This window comes from Calonectris borealis, chromosome 6 (assembly GCF_964195595.1).
Source record: "Calonectris borealis chromosome 6, bCalBor7.hap1.2, whole genome shotgun sequence".
NCBI lineage: Eukaryota > Metazoa > Chordata > Aves > Procellariiformes > Procellariidae > Calonectris > Calonectris borealis.
The window spans coordinates 36,041,168-36,059,911 of NC_134317.1; the positions used below are offsets into that span (position 1 = coordinate 36,041,168).

The 18,744-nt window shown below is 37.5% G+C and overlaps 1 protein-coding gene across 3 annotated transcripts in view; it reads right to left on the reverse strand.

Moving 5' to 3' along the window:
• Positions 1–11,407: 11,407 nt before the first annotated feature.
• Positions 11,408–18,744, reverse strand: part of GULP1 (GULP PTB domain containing engulfment adaptor 1) — a 168,691-nt gene continuing 161,354 nt past the window's right edge. For 2 of the 3 annotated variants that reach the window (XM_075153683.1, XM_075153684.1), the window contains one exon: positions 11,408–12,801. In XM_075153683.1, coding sequence (XP_075009784.1) covers positions 12,730–12,801 — 72 coding nt within the window. In that variant the 3' untranslated portion in view covers positions 11,408–12,729. The remainder of the gene's footprint in view (positions 12,802–18,744) is intronic. The other variant, XM_075153686.1, reaches the window with a different exon arrangement.

Consider the following 18,744-nt stretch of genomic DNA (forward strand, 5'->3'; position numbering starts at 1 on the left):
TAATGGCTATTATGAAACAATACCATTTAAATTAAATGCATAACAATCCATTAAAGGATCACATTAAAATGTACTCCCATGCACCAAGATAAATATATATCCCTCCGACCAAGGAATTCCTTGCTGTTAGCAGTTAATAAGTTCCATGACTTTGAAACACATATTGACTGGAAAAGGACTGCTTTCTCCATGCATTATCATGGGCTCCACGTATGTCAACCACTGGATATGAAGTCAGGCAGCAAGTACTGAGGAAGCCAAAGAGGATGCCCTGAGCATCACAGAAGGTCTAACATAAATATGCTGTGCACATAGATAACATGAAACGTGGTTCATTTCTTCTCTGGCAGTTGCTAAAAATGCTGACACAACATAGTAACAGTGATAGAACAACAGAATTACGCAGCTTTCTCTCTTGCCTTTCCCTGCACTGTCCTCAATTGCAAGTCTTTCCTGTGCCTCTCCCTTTTAATTACAGTAACAGGCTGCTAGTGTGAAAGCATTTTTGTTCCCAACCCAAACCTTCTCTCCCACCACCCTTTGTGCTTATGCTTGTTTGCCCAGCCAGACTGTCCAGACGCCAGCCCCAGCCGCAGTTTCCAAAGGAAACTGATAAAGCTGTCATAACCTGGCCTGGCCCAGCCAAGGGCTTGGCAGTCCGTGCATGGACAGACTGCATCCTACAGTTCCTGAAGGCTGGGCCACGCAAAGACTCAGAAGAAAAGCTACTTATATCTAATGCAGTTGAAGAGGAAAGAAGTTTGTGGGAGGACTTTGACCACAAGAACCTTCTAAGAGCCTGCCTTTTCATTGCTGCTTGACATGTTTCCTCCAACCATCAAGGAAATCCCTCACACAGGGTCCCGACTGTGCCCTGGAGTTCCCAGGACCCAAGACGGCTAACTATGACAGCCAGAGGCAGTGTCGCATTTGGGAATTAATCCATCAGTCACTGGTGGAGATGAAGTTGGAAGCTTTACAGTCTGCTTGGATGTCTGGTCTTATCCTGAGTTAATGCACAAATTTGGAGGATGCACTGCCTTTGGTCTCTTTTTTGGAATTCCTAGCAAATAGCACACGGGCCTTCAGCAATACACAAGAGGATGAAAATATTAACAGGAATATTGGTCACGGAGAGTTGTGTGGGTGGCAGAGTTTGGATAGTCAAGGCGACCAAGCCTGTGGGGCAGCAATTAACTTTTCCATGTGCATTTAATCTGCCGTAGCCACAGACCAGTCCTGAGAGAGCACTGTGGACATCAAGAGTACATTTGGCTTGGCCTCAACGAGCATCTCCTCACCAAATGAACTGCTGAGGACCATGATGGCAGTCACACAAAGAAAGTAGTTCCAGACAGACTTTAAAGGGAAGCTGGGACTGATTCATAAGAAGTATCTAGTCTGCCTTTCATGAGGTTTAAATACTTGGGCTTCAAACACGTCCTATAGCAGTGGTGCTTGGCAGCCGGGTTTCTCTCTCAGCAGAGACAGACGCTCCACAGGAAGGAATTAAAGTGGAGAAAAAAACAATTAAGGCCTATCAAGTGAGGTTCAGTCCAGGATTTCTTTTCAAGAGCAGAAGGGAAAGTCCTGTACAAACTAGTCAAGAGACCAGACTAATGGATGTGGCTGTAATTATGCAAGCACGATTCTGGTGCCTGCACAGGGACTGACGGGGTGAGGAAGAGAGGAGCTGGAAGACTAAGGAGGAATCCTGAGCTGAAACATCAAAGGCTCATTTAAGTCCAGACTGGGGTACAGACACCCCATCAGTGTGTGCAAACCATCTGTTGTGGTTTAACCTGGCAGGCAGCTAAACACCACACAGCTGCTCGCTCACTCCCCCTCCACTCCCCCCCCCCCAGTGCGATGAGGGAGAGGATCGGGGGGGGGGGGGGAAAGTAAAATTCGTGACTTGAGATAAAGACAGTTTAATAGGACAGAAAAGGAAGGGAAAATAATAATAATAATAATAATGATAAAAGAATATACAAAGCAAGCAATGCACAATGCAATTGCTCACCACCCGCCGACCGATGTCCAGCCAGTTCTCGAGCAGTGATCACTGCCTCCTGGCCAATTCCCCCCAGTTTATATACTGAGCATGGCATCATATGGTATGGAATATCCCTTTGGCCAGTTTGGGTCAGCTGTCCTGGCTGTGCCCCCTCCCAGCTTCTCACTGGCAGAGCACGGGAAGCTGAAAAGTCCTTGACCAGTGTACGCACTACTTAGCAACAACTAAACCATCAGTGTGTAATCAACATTCTTCTCAATCTAAATCCAAAACACAGCACTATGCCAGCTACTAGGAACAAAATTAACTCTATCCCAGCCGAAACTGGGACACCACCCTAGCACATAAGGTATTTCACAGTCAATGAGGCCAGCAGGGCTGCGATTCCTGGGATGCCTTGTCCTCCTGTTCCTATTCTGACTGGAATGGCTCCTCGCTGTCTCCAACAGCTTTAACTATACCAGTCACCATCTCTGTGGAGCTAGTGCAAGATGGGCCTTCTGGGCCACACAACCCCTCCTGCATATTTGGGTTTGATGAACCTCTACAGCAACAGTGATCTCTACCTTGCAGCACCTTGCAGGAGGTGACCTTCTCCACCCGCCTGACTTGCTCGAGGTACAGCAGGGGACAGATGGCTTTGCAAAACAGCACAGAGTTGATGGCTGCAACAGACTTGTTTGTCCCACCACATATATGCACATCTCTGAATACCAGGACTGGAAGCAGGAGACTGTTGCTATACTGATGGCTGTAAAGGCGCATTCAACTTGGCTTGCCCGCTGTGGGACACTGACCAGAGGGTCACCTGAACAGGCAAGTCCAGAGGTCATACCCCACAGCTGCCCTCGAGTTGTACAGAGACAGTTGTGGTGCCAGAAGACCAGGGTTAATCTCCGTGACCGTGTGGCCTCCTGGAATTTGGCTCCACTGCAGAGGGCCTTTAATGCCCTTATCCTGAACTTCTAACCTTTTTTTACTTTAAAGGAATAAGGATCACAGCGATGAACAATATAAAAAGATATAGTTTATACATATAATCTTATTTATGTCTACATCTTGATATGCAAATACATATGAAGATAAAGGAATGGACTGCCATCCAATGACACTAGAACATATAAAAAGAGGCAGGAGAATTTTTCTGACTTTATCCCAATAGCAGTAAAGAAACTGGGAAACATCTAATACAGCAGTGCAACTGGAAGGTAAACGCACACTTGCCCTAACAAATCAGCTTTGAAAAGCTAATATGTAGAAGACAATCCCAGAGCAGCATGTGAGAATTTTGGTCAGAAATTATTTTTCTTAAACAAAGGTAAGGCACTGTTCTCTTTTCCTGCTTTACAAATTTGGCAATGTTTTTCTAGCATATATTCATTATGCATTGTTAGGACATAAACTATAACACCAGAATAAAACTAACAGTCAACAGCTGGCTGGAAAAAAAAAAAGACAGACTACAAGGTGGTAGCAACATGGCCCTAAGAAGCTGCCCTAAAAAGAGAGTTAGAGACATTACTTGGACTCCAGAAAAGAGAGGAGAGGGGAAGAAAAAAGGAGGGGAAAAAAAAAAAAAAAAAGAGGTCTTTGCATATTGTGCAGAATTCAAAACATACTATACAAATAGTTTCAGAGGTGGCCGCATCAAGTTGTGGGTTTGCAGTGACACCATCTGCCAGTTTTTACTGTCCTGTCCCAGCCTCCCCACTGGAAATGCAGCTGTAGTCAACCTGCACAGGTGGTCTTGGCACTGGAAGTTATTGCTTCTGGTATCTTGGGTCAGAAAAAGTGGAGCAGGGCTCTTCAAGCAGTTTGCAAAACTTCAAAAACCTTGAACTGTCCCTGCCTTTTGGCAGGTCTCAGCACACACAGAACTTGCTTCTCTGTATGCTCGCACCTAAATAGGTACAAACTCCCCGTTAGCTCGTGCTTAAAATAGTGTTCTCCTGGAAAGCAGCCACAAGTGCTACTTTCCAAGCGTAGCGTCTAACACTGGATCTTTTTCAGGCAATGCTCCAGCCATGTGATGCTGTTGCATAAGGTGTGGAAAAAAAGCACAACCATGAGGAGACACGGAGCTGTAGATTACAAACTAATTCATCATTCCTGGAAGACAGCACGCTTCTCGGGGCCAACCACAATATTTTTTCCAACTTCCCTTGGTAGGCTTGCTTACCCTTAGAAACATCAACATGCAATTTGTGATTCCTAGGAAGAAGACTGGATTTTAGGTTTTAAGAAAGAAAAGTGTCTTGCTGTTATTTCTAGGCAGAAATGTCTGAATATTGACATATACACAGTCAGCATACTTTACACTTTTCCAGAAGGTTCTCTAGGAAAATTAAAATTTTGAAAAAATAAAAATGAATTCATAAAATATATGCAATTACCATAAAAATAAGCAGTATTCAAGCAAACAGAAGCTAGAATGTTTTATGCATAAATAACTACTCCAAGTTTCAAAAGCTTGCATTTATAAAACATAGGGGTAATGCATTTTTTATAGTTACCATTAAACCCTCTCTCTCTTACTGTCTTTTTGCTTTTTAATTAAATATGGGGAGTCAGAATGTGTTCCTATTTAATCTAAATCCTGCCAGAATATATCTGAAGGTACCTTTTCCCATGGGTTTACTCTCGGCCTGAGGAAAAGAAAGTTTTACATGTTCTGTGCTATATAACAGCTGAGAGAGGACCCAGTGTCTGGAATGCCTTCGACATCTGTCTGCACTTGTTTGCATTGTGCTTGAAATCCTGATGGAGATCAATTTGACATTTCTACAAACTCTGTCAGCTCTGGCAATCTGTAGTCTTGTCCAGAAACTGTGGTGTATGAAGCACCTCCCCGTTTGACTGCTCCGAACTCCCCTCCTGATTGCAGAGCTACATTTTGAAGCATCAGCTTCTGCAGGAAAAGCATTCAGCATATTCATTTGCACATTACCGTCTGCATACCACAGAATGCCATGTGTACAGCTATCAATATTGGCTTTCCAGTTCTAATGCAAATTGACCAATAAGGAAATGTCACTTTAGATATTGTAAACAGTTTGTCTACACGCTTTTTTGAAAAATGAACCCTATCAGTAACACAGTGATACAGTAGTATTTAGACACTTGATAGATATTGCTCAGCAGCATTTTCTGAATCAGTTATAAATTCACAGATGCTCAAAAATTTGTCTTTTCAGATGAGTTAAACATCATGTGAGTGTTTTCTGAGGTCTGTGTTGTCACGAAAATTCAGGTTTTCCTGTTGATAATCTCACATGAGCTTTCTTATTTTACACTACTTTTCTCATTGCTTCCCAGTATCCTTTGCAACCATAAAGTTTGCTTATGAACACACCAAGAATCAGGATGACTCCTCCATGGATACTTTAAAATAAGACTGCTAAAGCCATAATAGAGTTAATCTTCTCTTACACTTTTTCAGCGGAGAATGCCTTTTACAAGTAATGCTATTATTTTTAAATGGTTGCGCTGTCTGAATATGCAGTCTGCATTACTGCTTGTGATAATCATGCTTCTAGTTCAACCTTGATGTAAACTTATCTACAGCAATACATGGGAGCAGAGTCAAATATTGTTTAGAGTGTCATGTAGAATTTTTTTTCCCTTTGGCATGCAACATTTTAACCGGGGAGGTCTGTGAGAGACTGAATCTGTGGTCTTGAGAAAACAAATCCCTGTTTTCCTAAGTTTCAAGTAAATTCATTATGGCTATATGACTCATGTGGCTTTGGTGGCCTTACTGGTTTACTTATTATAGTGCCAAGAGGCAATTTATCTTGTTTACTTAGGTCTCTAGTCACATATTTCTGACGTTTAAATAACACTGGGTTCTTTTAAAATACCTACTTTTTAAAGGATGACATTATATTACTTCAGTTTCATACATCAATCTATTGCAATATTATGACAGCGTCCAATTGTAGTGACACAGATCACAGCCTTGTCTAATCTTTTTACAATGTACATGAAATATTATGGCAATCCACAGGTACTATCAAAATACATGCAATGAATACTAACAATCCTTAAACACCCTGAAGAAGAGATTTTAGTATAAAAGTATAGAAAGTATAAAAGTATAGAAAGTCAAGATTAAAACTTTTCATCATTACACACTTTTATTGATAATCTGGAAACAGCATCAGGCATTTTAATTATTTATATTTTTGTTTCTCAGAAGCAGTATGTCTGATCAGCAGTTAAAACTACATAAATATTGCTTCACTGGGGAATAGAGCATGGCTAAGCCCAGTCAGACGAGTAATCCCATAAAGCATTTTCATTCTCATGTAAAATTTCTCATTAACTCTCATCTTGAAAACTCTTACCTTATTTTTCTTTCCAAATGTAGTTGCTTGTTTTGCATCCCAGGTTTATCTGTCACAAATTACATGTGATCATGTCATTATTTTACAGGGTTGAAGTGTCACAGAAATTCAGATCTATTCTGGCTTCTTCATAGTATTCTAATACATATAAGGTTGTAAAAACGTGGGGAACCCATTCCTGCATTGTTTAAACTGTAGGTGATTTTAATCTGCCATTATAGTAGCTCTCTTCCACTACAAAAACATTAGCAAAATATATATGTGAATGATAATATTGTTTTAATATATCCTAAAAATTAATGATGAGCATGAAAAAAACAGATTTTTACAGTCTATCAAGGCCCTTCAAATAGGTTTTGTTGTTGGTTTTTTTCCCCCCAAGAACCGTATCTTCATTAGAATCTTATCCCAACGCAGCACACAGGGTAAGTATTTTCTCAGAGTCTTTCCACAGTGTCAAGGATCACTTTATTTGAAAACAATGACGTTCCTTTAAAAAAAACAAGAACACCAAAATATTTAACAACAGTTTTCAAAAATGAACCAGTACAGATTCCTGGAGAACTCAATAAGTTATTTTCAGTGAAACATGCTCAAAATATTCCAATTCTAATTTTTGTGCAGAGGCTTCAAAAAGCATCTTGTTTTTACTGAACAAAATCCTTACACAATACGATCATATAAGAAATAAAACTTGCAACAATTTAAATGCCACACATGGTAGAGCCCCAAGTAGCTTTTACAAATGCTCAGCTGAATAGATTTTCTGAGTTGCTTTTTAGTTAGAAAAGTTTGTGTGTAGGATGAAGCTGCAAAGGAAACGGAATTGATGAAAATTCGTAAGGGTCTATTCCAAGACTTGTGTTTTGGGAAAGCTCTTATAATAAGGAGATTAATTTATATAAAAAATTTATTAATAGGCATTTAGAAAATATGGATTATCATTATTCTTTTTGTCACACTTTCCAATCAATATGGGAATAAGGACAATTAGCTAAAGCACTTTTGTAATGGTTTAGTACAGAAGACTTCTTTTGGAAGCCTTCATCAGACAAACAACTTAGCTAGATCTTTAATATGGTAAATACTACTAGAAATTAGGATAAATGGATGGAAACTGGAGCTTGTGGCAAGCAGGCATCTTGGAAGAGGCTCACTGTGAGTTACCTACTCTGTGTAATGAGGCTACAGGGGGTAGGAAAAACATTCCTGGCGAGGTCAAATAGCTCCAATAGCAGTTCTTGTGGACTGCAAATATGGCAAATCTGCTTCTTGGCAGCCCTCGCGCAATCCTGATATAAGCATAAAAAGTGATGGGGCAGAATGAGAGAAGTTACCAAATCCGTTAAGTTTCACAAAAAAATGCAATGTTACTAAGTTGTGTGATGTTGGCACAAGATGACATTTTTTCCCTTTTAGTTTTCTTCTATACTTCCTTCCTAATCTATTTCTCCTCCTTCTTATTCTTTATTGCAAGGCATAACGCTTTGCTTAAATAAATAGTGGAAAATGGGGGGGAGGGGAAGAGTCCAAAAGCTCAGTCATACTGATTTTGGTTGCTGTTATTCATATGATCCTTAAAATACGTTCAATCAATTCCAGAATTCACTGTAGGAGACTTGCAGGGTTTTTTCATCCCAAACTATATATAAATTAGACTCTCAGGAAATTTCTTAAACACAAAAAGTAAATTGCATTTTCATATCTTCAGAAACTTTTACCCCATCACGCACAAATATTATGTATGCAGCCCATGAAATCCACTGAGAGAGTGTTGTAGTTCCAGGAAGTGTTTTGGTCTGATGAATAAATAAATGTGCAGTTTTTTTAATCTATGCACTGACACTCACTGAATGTTGAAGCATCTCAAGAAGGCTGCATATATTACAAATGTCAGACTTTCATTTCGACAAAATATTGCCTACCATTCTGAAATAACTGAACAAAATGATATATTCAAAATCCTGTTCTCTATTTTGTTGATGAGAACTGCTATGTATTTTTCACCAGCTGACAACCCAACATATGTCTCAGTCTCTCATTATGTCTTAAAAGGGGGGAAGAATGCAGGCTAGTTATGTACCAAAGCTTACTTGCTGTCTTTTAGCTGAAGCTTACAGAATACCTACTAGCAGGCATTTTTGCTTGCATTTTAAAACATATGGCCAGTTATTGAGATTTTTTTTTTTAAAGCGACTTCTGCATCCTTTAATTTTAAAAGCAACAACAAAACCCTGAAGTGTCAAATTAAGAAAGTTGAGAGCTTGCCTGCAATTATTAACACATTTCTTGTCTTAAGAGGGCATCCAAAAGGTGATGATTTCTAGTGATTGACAGGATATAATGAAAATAGGAGCTCTAGATATTTAACTAGAGAGATTTCTCAGGCAGTGGCACTCTCCTCCTTTGCAGAAGAGACTCTTTTTGTGAAGCGGAATTGCTTGGTGAGAATAAGACCATGCTTAGTTCCACAAATTGAAAAATAATCATCATAATGAAGTCTCAGAGCCAGCTCCATTCCTTGGCACGTTCAATCACCTCTGGGATTACACAACCACTCTTACTTCTGCAAGTGTGAGAATTTTCTTTTTCTTCTCTTCCTTTCCATAAGTGAAGCCAAAATGAAATGCAATTCCTTTTGCCACATGAAGGATTTGATCTTTGCCAATTTGAGCAATTTGATCAATTATAAGTTTAGTGCAAATCACATCTGTCATGTGGAAGGACAAAAGACAGCCACTTGCAAACCCATCTGAAGTAAAGACAATGGGTTAAGCCAAGAGCAGGTAATTTATCAAAGGTTAAAAAGAGAAAAAACACAAACTGACTATGTATCGGCTTATTTGACTTAAGAAGAATTCTAACCTAAGCACCTCAGTTACTCAGGTATGGTGTAATAAGCAGGTAGGAAGAGAAAAATAGTCCATATCATACAAAAAAAGGAACAAAGTGAGGAATCTTGCTTCTAGGTGTTACATAGCTTGGTAGGACATGCTAATGGAGTAGCTGGGCAGCTGACAAGTGGAACTGAAATCTAGTATTACAGGTCCACAAAGTGATAAAGTCACAGTTTAAAGCAGCAGTGTGATCACAGTTTAAAGTAGTTTAAGAAAAACAGAAAAGATATCCAAAAGAAAAAGAAAGCATGGACAAATCTGATAGCACCCAGTTGCGTTGGTATTTTCTTCTATTTTTGTTTGAGGGCAAATTTACAAGTCCAAAAAATATCTTGTTCACGACTCATTTAGCACCATATTTCTAATCTAGTAGATGATGTTACTCCCTTTTTACAGGCTTGAAAACAGGAAGCTTCTGTCAAGTGAAATGCTTAAGGTCACAAAATTAGCAGAACCACTTCACGTTCTCAGTCCAAACCAGCTATCAAGCTTTGGGTTTTGGCTTTTTTTTTTTTTTTTTTTTAGTTTTTTTTTAAAAGTTTAGAGACTATACTTTTAACAGATAATTGAAAGAGTGGGAATTTGTAACAAGACAGCTTCCACAGACAAAATTCTGTTCTGAGCAACGGAAGCACTCCCGTTCACTCTAAACAGAGCAAGAGCAATCACCTAGACCCCTTCTACTGCTCTCAGATATATATTTTTAAAGTAGTAGTCTGAAGATTTAGCAGACAATGTTACTGCACTATCTGCAGAAGAACACTGATACTAGTGGAGACATGTTCTGGGAAAGAATAGCTCATATTTATAACTACAGGAGATTACACATACCCCTTACTTGCTAGCCCCGACAGTGTCCATTCCCATAAACTGTCCAAGCCCCATTTCCACAAGTGGCAGAGGTTAAATGAGTTTTGGTATTAGTCTGAAGAGAAATTTTGCAATGGAAGTAATTACCAGATGATGTAAGACTAGTTTTCTTTTCTCAAAAGCCAGGTGCTGCAGCCTGTCGCATTAACATACCTGGTTTACAGAGGTTGCTTTCTAGGATCCAGAAAGACTTCAAGTACATGCCTTACTCCTTAAATAACCATTCGGGTCATTTAGTAACTAAGTGTATTGAGTATCTAAATATTAAAAAAAATAAAAAGACAATAAAAAAATTAAATCCATGAAGGAGAGAGTTACTGCCTAATTACTAGTATTAGGTAGCTGCATGCAGAACAAGACTTTTCTCTGCTGATTACAGATTAGACCAAACTCAACAATAAAGGTCAAACATTGGAGTTATTTTACACTGGCTGAGATCAGATTCTTTGCAGCATATAAGGTGACTTTGACACATTCCAGCACTAAACCATTCTTTGTGGCAGGTCCTGCCCAACATTTAAGCATCTCTCCGCCCACCCTCCCACTGGGCATTTTACTGAATGAACACTGTGATCTAGGATGCAATTTATTTAAAAACATTTATTTTAGGCAAAATTAAACAGACATTTGAGATTACATAGAAATACAGTTTCCAATTGGATCACATAACCTTTTCATTAAAAATGCACTGTTGTGTTGATTGAAGTATTTTTGTATGGATCGACCAGGTATGTAATATTTAACCATGCCATTTGCAGTCAGCTATCATAAAAATCAGTAAAGAAAAAGATTTCTTAAAATGTGCAAATATTATCTTAGTGTTACCATTGATAATAAATGACCACTAAATAGATGCTTATTATGTAAAGCTTTTTAAAGTACAATAAAAATACAAATTCTATTTGTTAAAAAAGGCCATTGCTATGGCTACTAAACATCCTCATTATACAAATTCCAAAATACTATATGACAAACAAAATTATAAAGACTTTTCTTTATGAAACATATACTATTCTATTTGTTAGTGATTTTATATATTTTTAATATATATATATTTATATATAATACTCTATATGGATGTTGAACAAAGAGAGAGGAAGACTCATGTAATGTAGGACATTAAGGCCCCCATTCAGCAAGGTACCTGTGCATATGTCAAACTCAGCAAAGGAATAACCCCATTCGTTTCAGTGGACTTCAAAGGTATATGCAGAAGTACTTTGTTGAACAAGGCATAAAGATATACACGTGATGACGAATTTGCAAAATGCATTTTTGGTGTAAACTGCAACCGCTAAGGACAAAACCGTAAGTATCACAAAAAACCTCTCATGAAAAAGGAAAGAAAAAAAAAATTTCTGAAATTTTGGTTTTTTCCACACCTGTATGTTTTGAGGGGAAAATATGAGAGTTTTTAAAGTTTTTGAATTGAACTACTGTGGAGTTTGGGCATCAAAACACTAATGATAGTAATTTTCTGATAGGTTTGAGATGGTATTTTATTGCTTATGCTGAAGATTAATGAAGAATATGCATAGACAGGTCAGCATTCAACTCACTAGCAGCTGAAAATTTTGGTGTGCAGTTATTTCTGTAACATGAACAACCAGTGGATATGAAGGACTTACTAACTTACATTGAATTCTTGCAGCAAGCGTAAAAATTGTAGTAAGACATATAACATTAAAGCAGATAGTGAAAAAAATACTCAACAGAGCCTGACTGTAAACACTCAGGTGTTGAAAGTAACTTACAGAATTGAGCCCAGTAAACAGAGTGCCTGCTTATACACAAAATTATGTAAATTCCTAAGTAAATGCAACACCATAATCTTCTTTTTAAGTTATGGTTATCATGTAATGAATTCCAAATTACATACTTTACAGTTCAGCTATAAAATATCAAAACAAAGGGCAGTTACTTTGTCTATTCTGCAATTTAGCAGTTCTATGCTCATTAAACATAATTAGCATACTAACAATTTGTTAGTTTCTAAAACATGAATTAAGGACCTAAAAATCTTCTGGATTTTATAAACTAATAACAACATATATACACCATAGTATATCAATTACATGGTATCCAGTAAATAAATTACATGGTATCCAGATTTACCTTTTAAGCATATATTAATGGTTAGTATTTTCTGCTTTTCACTGCAATTTGAACTTTTTGTACTAGATACTAATCATTTTACTGCTTGAATATTAAATAATGGCTTAAAAACTTAATTTCAAAATGCTGCAAAGTGAAGTATTATATAAAAATCATGCTTGCATGTCTGCAAACAGAGAGAGGTATGTGTGAGCTTTCTGAAGAACTTCTCAGGGTAATAGTCATAAAGCGTAGTAAACTCAGGCCAAAGTGTGAGAGAAAGAAACACAACAGCGTAATTTAATTCATATTTCATAAACAAATACAACTTTTTACATTTGTACAGGGAAAGATTGGAACTAAGTTGGATTTTTACAGAAGCAAACCTCACAAGAGTTTACATGTTGAAAAAAGCAATTTTTGGCACATGGATAATATCTGTGAATACGTGTTCAGAATTAAAAATAAAACACTGCGTAGGAATTTCACATTTAGTTTCTTGGCATCAGCACCTGCTGTCTAGTGGGTCAAGACAAAATACTGTGCCTTCAAGAGTTAATCCCATTTTGAACCCCTCCTGCAATGAAACAAGACATAGTTAATAAAAAGGAAAGCAATTTCTGGAGGATTAAGCTCTCTTTCTAAAAACATCTAAATTTGAGCTTATCTTTATGCAGATAAACCATAAGGATACTTCAGAGTGAATTCACAGACATTTATATTATTTGGTCAGCCGGTTTTTAATAAGTCTTAGTGGTTACACTTATAAAAGGATGCATCTCTGGTATAATAAAATAAATACTGTATTTATATAAAATGAAGAAAATATAGAATAAGAATATTGAATACATATAGAAAAAACAAACAAAATTGATATGCACCATGCTGTTCCTCAGTAAAATTTAACATGATTTATAGGGCTTTTTAACATGATTTATAGAAAGATTAGGGCTATACAAGCCAACAGTTTATTTTATGTACAGTTTATTGAGTCAGATAAGTCACGGACATTGTTGCTAATACCAGAAATTCTTAAAACGTTCAGCCCCAAATTCCTCTTTTTACTCACATTAGTTTCATTAGTAGGAACACAAAAATGGTTATAAGCCTCCTCTATTGAAAAGAAATTCATTCTACAGGTCCCTGTCGTTGGTTTAAAAAATGTACTTAGATTGCACCAGTTCTAAAATAACAACAGCACTTTTAATACAGGGAAAGTGCTCTTTTTAATATTTTTCTTTTTGCTTTAAAAGAAGCTGAATAATTGTGGCTTGACCTTCAAGAGAAAAGTCACCTCTGAGTCGAGAAAATTTCAGTCTGTTAGGTGAAAGTACTGTAAAGCTATAAGCAATTGGAAACAAGGGCTCTGAATAGAAATGCCATGAGAACATCGGCTCCAGTGGCAGCTGTCATGATGTTCAGTTCAGTGTTGTCTTAACACACAGTTCACTTAAGAGAATACTGATCGTATGCCATGAAACCAATAATACGTGCTTTCACGAAGCAAACAACTTGTAAACAAAATAAATCTTTTTGTAAAGCAATCTGTATTGGGATTAGGCATATACTCAAGCCTTTTCTCATAGCGCACAGCAGCACCTCAAGAGCATACCTTTTGGTTTTAAAAGATAAATCCCAAGTCAAACCAGCTTAATTTCAAACAAATTTAAACCACAGGCTAGAATTTTAAAAGCATATGAATATTTAGTAACTCCACCAGCTACCGCCATCAGAAGAGTAATGCTGAGAAATAGAATAAACTTCCTGGCAATGGTTACTAAATGATCTGAGATTTTCCAAGTAAAATTTGAATTTTCCTAAAGGCAGATTCATACTGTGAGATGATGAGCCAGTAGCAGTACTGTGGTGTAAACCTTCTCCAACTGTGCTACCCAGTCTGCCCTACCTGGGTGACATGGTGCTGCCAAAGCTCACTAGTGTATTTGACCTTTTTTTTCCCCCCCCTCTGTATTTTTCAAAGAGCTAACAGGAAGAGCATTCAATGCAAAAGATATTTCAAGCAAACAGTATCTGAAGTTCCAAGTCAAACACATCCTGTTATAAACAGACATTGTTCTTTTACCCAAAGGATACTATTAATTGATGTAACTGCAGTCAAAGCAGTCCTTCTGCTTACACAGAAGGAGAATTCAGAGAATTAGCCCTACAGTCTAGCCTGTTAAATTGTAAACCCCGCAGTTATGGTGTGTCTGAAATGCTAATCTTTCAAAGTATTTAAAGGCTGCTTCCAGTTTTGAGGTTGTAAAAGGGATAGTTTGTGCTTCAACCTGAGGGTGCTTGATACAGCTGCAATAGTAAAAAAGCTATGGCAACTGGTTTAACAGGGACAACCAATTTCATTCTTAGCAATCCGGAGAGCCCTTTCAGAGCTGTACCAGCCCTATGACCAAACACGCATCCCATGCATGTCCTGCATGCTCGTTTCTTTCTTCTATACATTTAAGCTGTTTGTTGGCATCTTATGTAGCTGCACTTTCCAATGCTAGCTAAGAGCAAATCAGATTATGCATTTTGGAAGCGCACACATCTCACTGCTCCTATGTTGATCACATGGGGTTTTTTTATTTTTGTTTTATTCCATACAAACTGATATTTTGCCACTTATTACTTACCTTGTGTTTGCTACGACTTTACTTTGAACTCTTTCTACTTTCCTGAAGAACAGTGGCCTCCTTGACATTTCCTTCTGCAATTTCACTCCAGACCACTTCCCTCCCGCCATTTAGTCCTCCTCATTTTTTAAGCTGTCTGTGATATTTTGCATTTAAAACAATCATATTTTCATATATTTGCAATGTGATCAGTGTTAATCCATTAAGAGATTGCTGCACTGTATGTATCATAATTATTAAAAAGCCTTTTACCCTTTATTACCATAATGAACCATCTTCTGTTCTAAAAGAAAATAGTGACGCAGTTGCCAGGTGTTGTTATTAGCTGCATATCTGAGAACCCAGCTTCTACTACAGGCAGAATTGATAAGGAAGTATCACTGCTACCACAGTGCCAGGAACTGCAGGGTTAACACATGCATGCTTAAAAATGAATCATGCACATCGCAGTCTGTAACAGAAACATGACATTTCACTGTCAGATACTACAGTTACCAGTAGGCTCAAATTTTCATGGCAACCACAGGGTAAAAAAAAAACATGAAGAGGACATCAAGGCAATCTAGATAACCACCTGGGCATTTTTCAGACTTTAAAAGAATGTCAAATCTGGATTTATTCTTCATGAACATTTAAGTGAAGGACAAGAACTGCGTAGGAGTATAAACCAAAGAAAGCTGTATTGTCTCAACCAATATTCCCATTAAATTAAATGCAGCCCTCAAAAGGGAAAAAAAAATCACAACATTCTAGCCCAGCAGATTCTTTGGCAAAGTGATTGTAGTCAAATTCCTAAAGATCAGGAAAGCACAGACTTCAGATCTCCCACAGACATCTCCATTTCTAATCCCACAAGTTTTGCAAATTAACTCCAAATTCTTAAACAATTTTGGAATCTCCAAAACTATACTTTGGCAAATATATGATATTAAAAAAAAAAAAAAGAAATTCCAATCAACTGTAGTCAACCAAGCTGTGGGAAGACAGGTTTTCAAGAAAAGATTCTCCTTTATGTCCTGACACAGTTGAATTGTGATTAATGCAGACAATAGAGTAATTATCCTATGCTGTAGTTCTCACAGCAATGCAGAAGAGTTACAGCTTTATGTCCACTTTCAGGAATACAGTTTATATATACATCCCAACTGCATATGACTCTCAAGACTTATGGCTCCTACTTGAAGTTGCTGATTATTACAGTATCCATCATACAGCATATGCCTACTCTCAACCCTCCACTCCAAACCCCAGCATTCGCAGCTGCTATAATAATGATGTCAGTTGGAATGACTGAGCGGATTATAAATTATGAGTTGTTTTTATCTTTTTCTAATAAACTCGACTAATGTGTTAGGCAAAATATTTTTTCTTTAAAAATGACATCTATAGTCACCACTTGGTACACATTACATACTATATACATAAAAAAATGCATCATTAATTTTAATACACAGCATTTAAAGTATTTTGCCTTGTGAAATTCAGACATTTCAGATTCTAATAACATGTGTTCTTAGCATAACACGCTGCCTGTTCATTAAAAAACGTGTGCCATGGCTCCCTGTACTTTAAAGGTTCAGGAAACAATAACTCCTTACTTGGTCAGAAAATCTCTCAAAGCTGCTGATTTTCAGGGAATGCAGTAAAAGGCCATTCTCGGATACTGGACAGGAGTGGGAACAGGAAGGGATATAATGTGTGCATCTATATTGTGCCTCGCTTCTGTGTTCATATCCCCATGATGACAATGTCAAGTAACTTTCTTACTTCCACGGTGATTTAACTCAAGGACTGAACATCTTAGTTACCCAGAAAAATGATGGAATTTTATTAACATATATGATTGGTCTCTTAAAGAAAGAAGCAAAGCTTATTTTCACTAGGAAAAAAAAAAACCCTCTTCCAAAACTCCCACTTTTTTGGGTCTATAGTAATAAGACGTGAGCTATTCCAGTTAAAAACAGTAAACAGTAAAAGACAAAGAACTTCCATTTTATCAGAAGATAAATTTGCCAAAGTCAACCTTATGGCTCTGAGGTTAACTCACTTATCACTTCACAGTGACTTCACTCAACGAGCTTAAGTCAGCACAAACCCTATGAACCAATTATAAATTTACACATCTCTGAGAAGATAATTTAGAGGGCTGAGCATAACTTATTTCAGATGGACAGATGTCAAGCCTACTGACTGCTTCAGGCCATGCAGGGAGAATGGCTTGCAGCTCCTGGAAGCTTTATGATATTAACTACCTTGAGATTTTAATAAATTATAGCAGCTGTTGCTGCTATGATTCATGATCCAGGGAAACTTCCCTTCACTGCAAGATTTCTGGGAAAATAGACAGATTCATTTCATTAATGTCTGGATATAGTCAAAATAGAGAGGATGAAAATACATTTCAGCATAAGGGTGGGGGGAAACAGGAGGTTGGATAGTCATCAGAGAGAGGCCTGAGCTGTAAAAGTCACATCTCAGCACGTTTGAGTTTTGAGCTCTCCAAAAAGATCAACAGAGATTGGACTGAGAAATGGAATAGACAGAGCTTAAGTGTGAAATTGAGATCCTCACTAAAGTTTAAACATAAAAATGTTCCCCCAGAGGTCAGGAAACTTTATCTGATCTCATTAAGTTCAGAATATTGGATGCAAAGGAAAAGCACCCGTTACTTAAGAGTTTACTCTCCGACGCCTCTTCTGTTGTGCTGTGCTTTCCTCTCCCACTTTGCTTACACATCACCTTCCAATGCACACATATGCCGAGACAGCTTTTCTGCAGACTGAGGCATCTGACACAGCCCTCCACGAGAAATAGGATAGAAGAGTCTGGACTGAGCTGCTCCAACCAGGCTGTCACTGCCCGCCACCGAGGCAGCTTGCTCGCCACTCTGAGTGTAGGATAAACTGCATTTAATAGCCTCTCAGAGTAAGTTTATATTGTGACCTGTTAGATGTGTTCGTAAACAACTTACCTTTGTATATTTAACGGAATACATATTTACTGAAACTCAGGCTGTACTATCATAATGTGAAGATAACAGATTTGTATTCCAGCGAAGGAAAGAAGCCTACATTTTTCTTTCCTGTTCCTTAATGTTAGATTTCCCAGAAACATTACATGTTCTGCGGTTTTACCTTTTGTAAGTCCATTTCACTTTCCTTCTTATAGGCTGTGTATCTAACAACCGCTGACTTCTAGCACAGCTCTCTTTTGCTCATTGCCAAGTTTTTAAATAATTATTTCCAATAAAAACACATTCACAAATGTGATTGTACTAACACAAAAATCTATGTATCAAAGGTTTTGCTTAGACTATTTCACTAATGACAATTCGATGATGAAAACTGGAGATTTCACTAGTACACACAGAAAACAAACAGCAATGAAAATGAAGGCTTAGTATTAGTAGCTGGTAAGACAGACTGAAGAAAACTAAAATCAGCTGTCCCTACCTTAAAAATTGTAGGCCCCTAAAAATTAAAATGGCCCTGACTTACACAGTTGTATATATAAAATATAAATCTTAAAAGTTTTTATATTTATATATATGTGCACACATGCATAAAAATAAAAACATGAGACATGAACACATGCACACTTCAATTGCAAATGCTTTAAATACCATTATTAAAATATGATATACCAACCATCGCTGACGCTAGGCACCCAGGAAAGCACAAGAAAATAAAAGAGATATTAGGAAAAACATGTTTCAATCTGTATTTGCACCAACCACCTAGTAAAGTAAAAAGCTTTATAGCTTTTTAGTGATATGCTAAAAAGCATATAGCTTTTGCTTTGGCCAAAGTCAGAATATTTTTTTTTCCATAACCTGTCAGCTTTACACTTGTTCTCAACTGGATTATACATGAGTAAGTTTTGTGCCT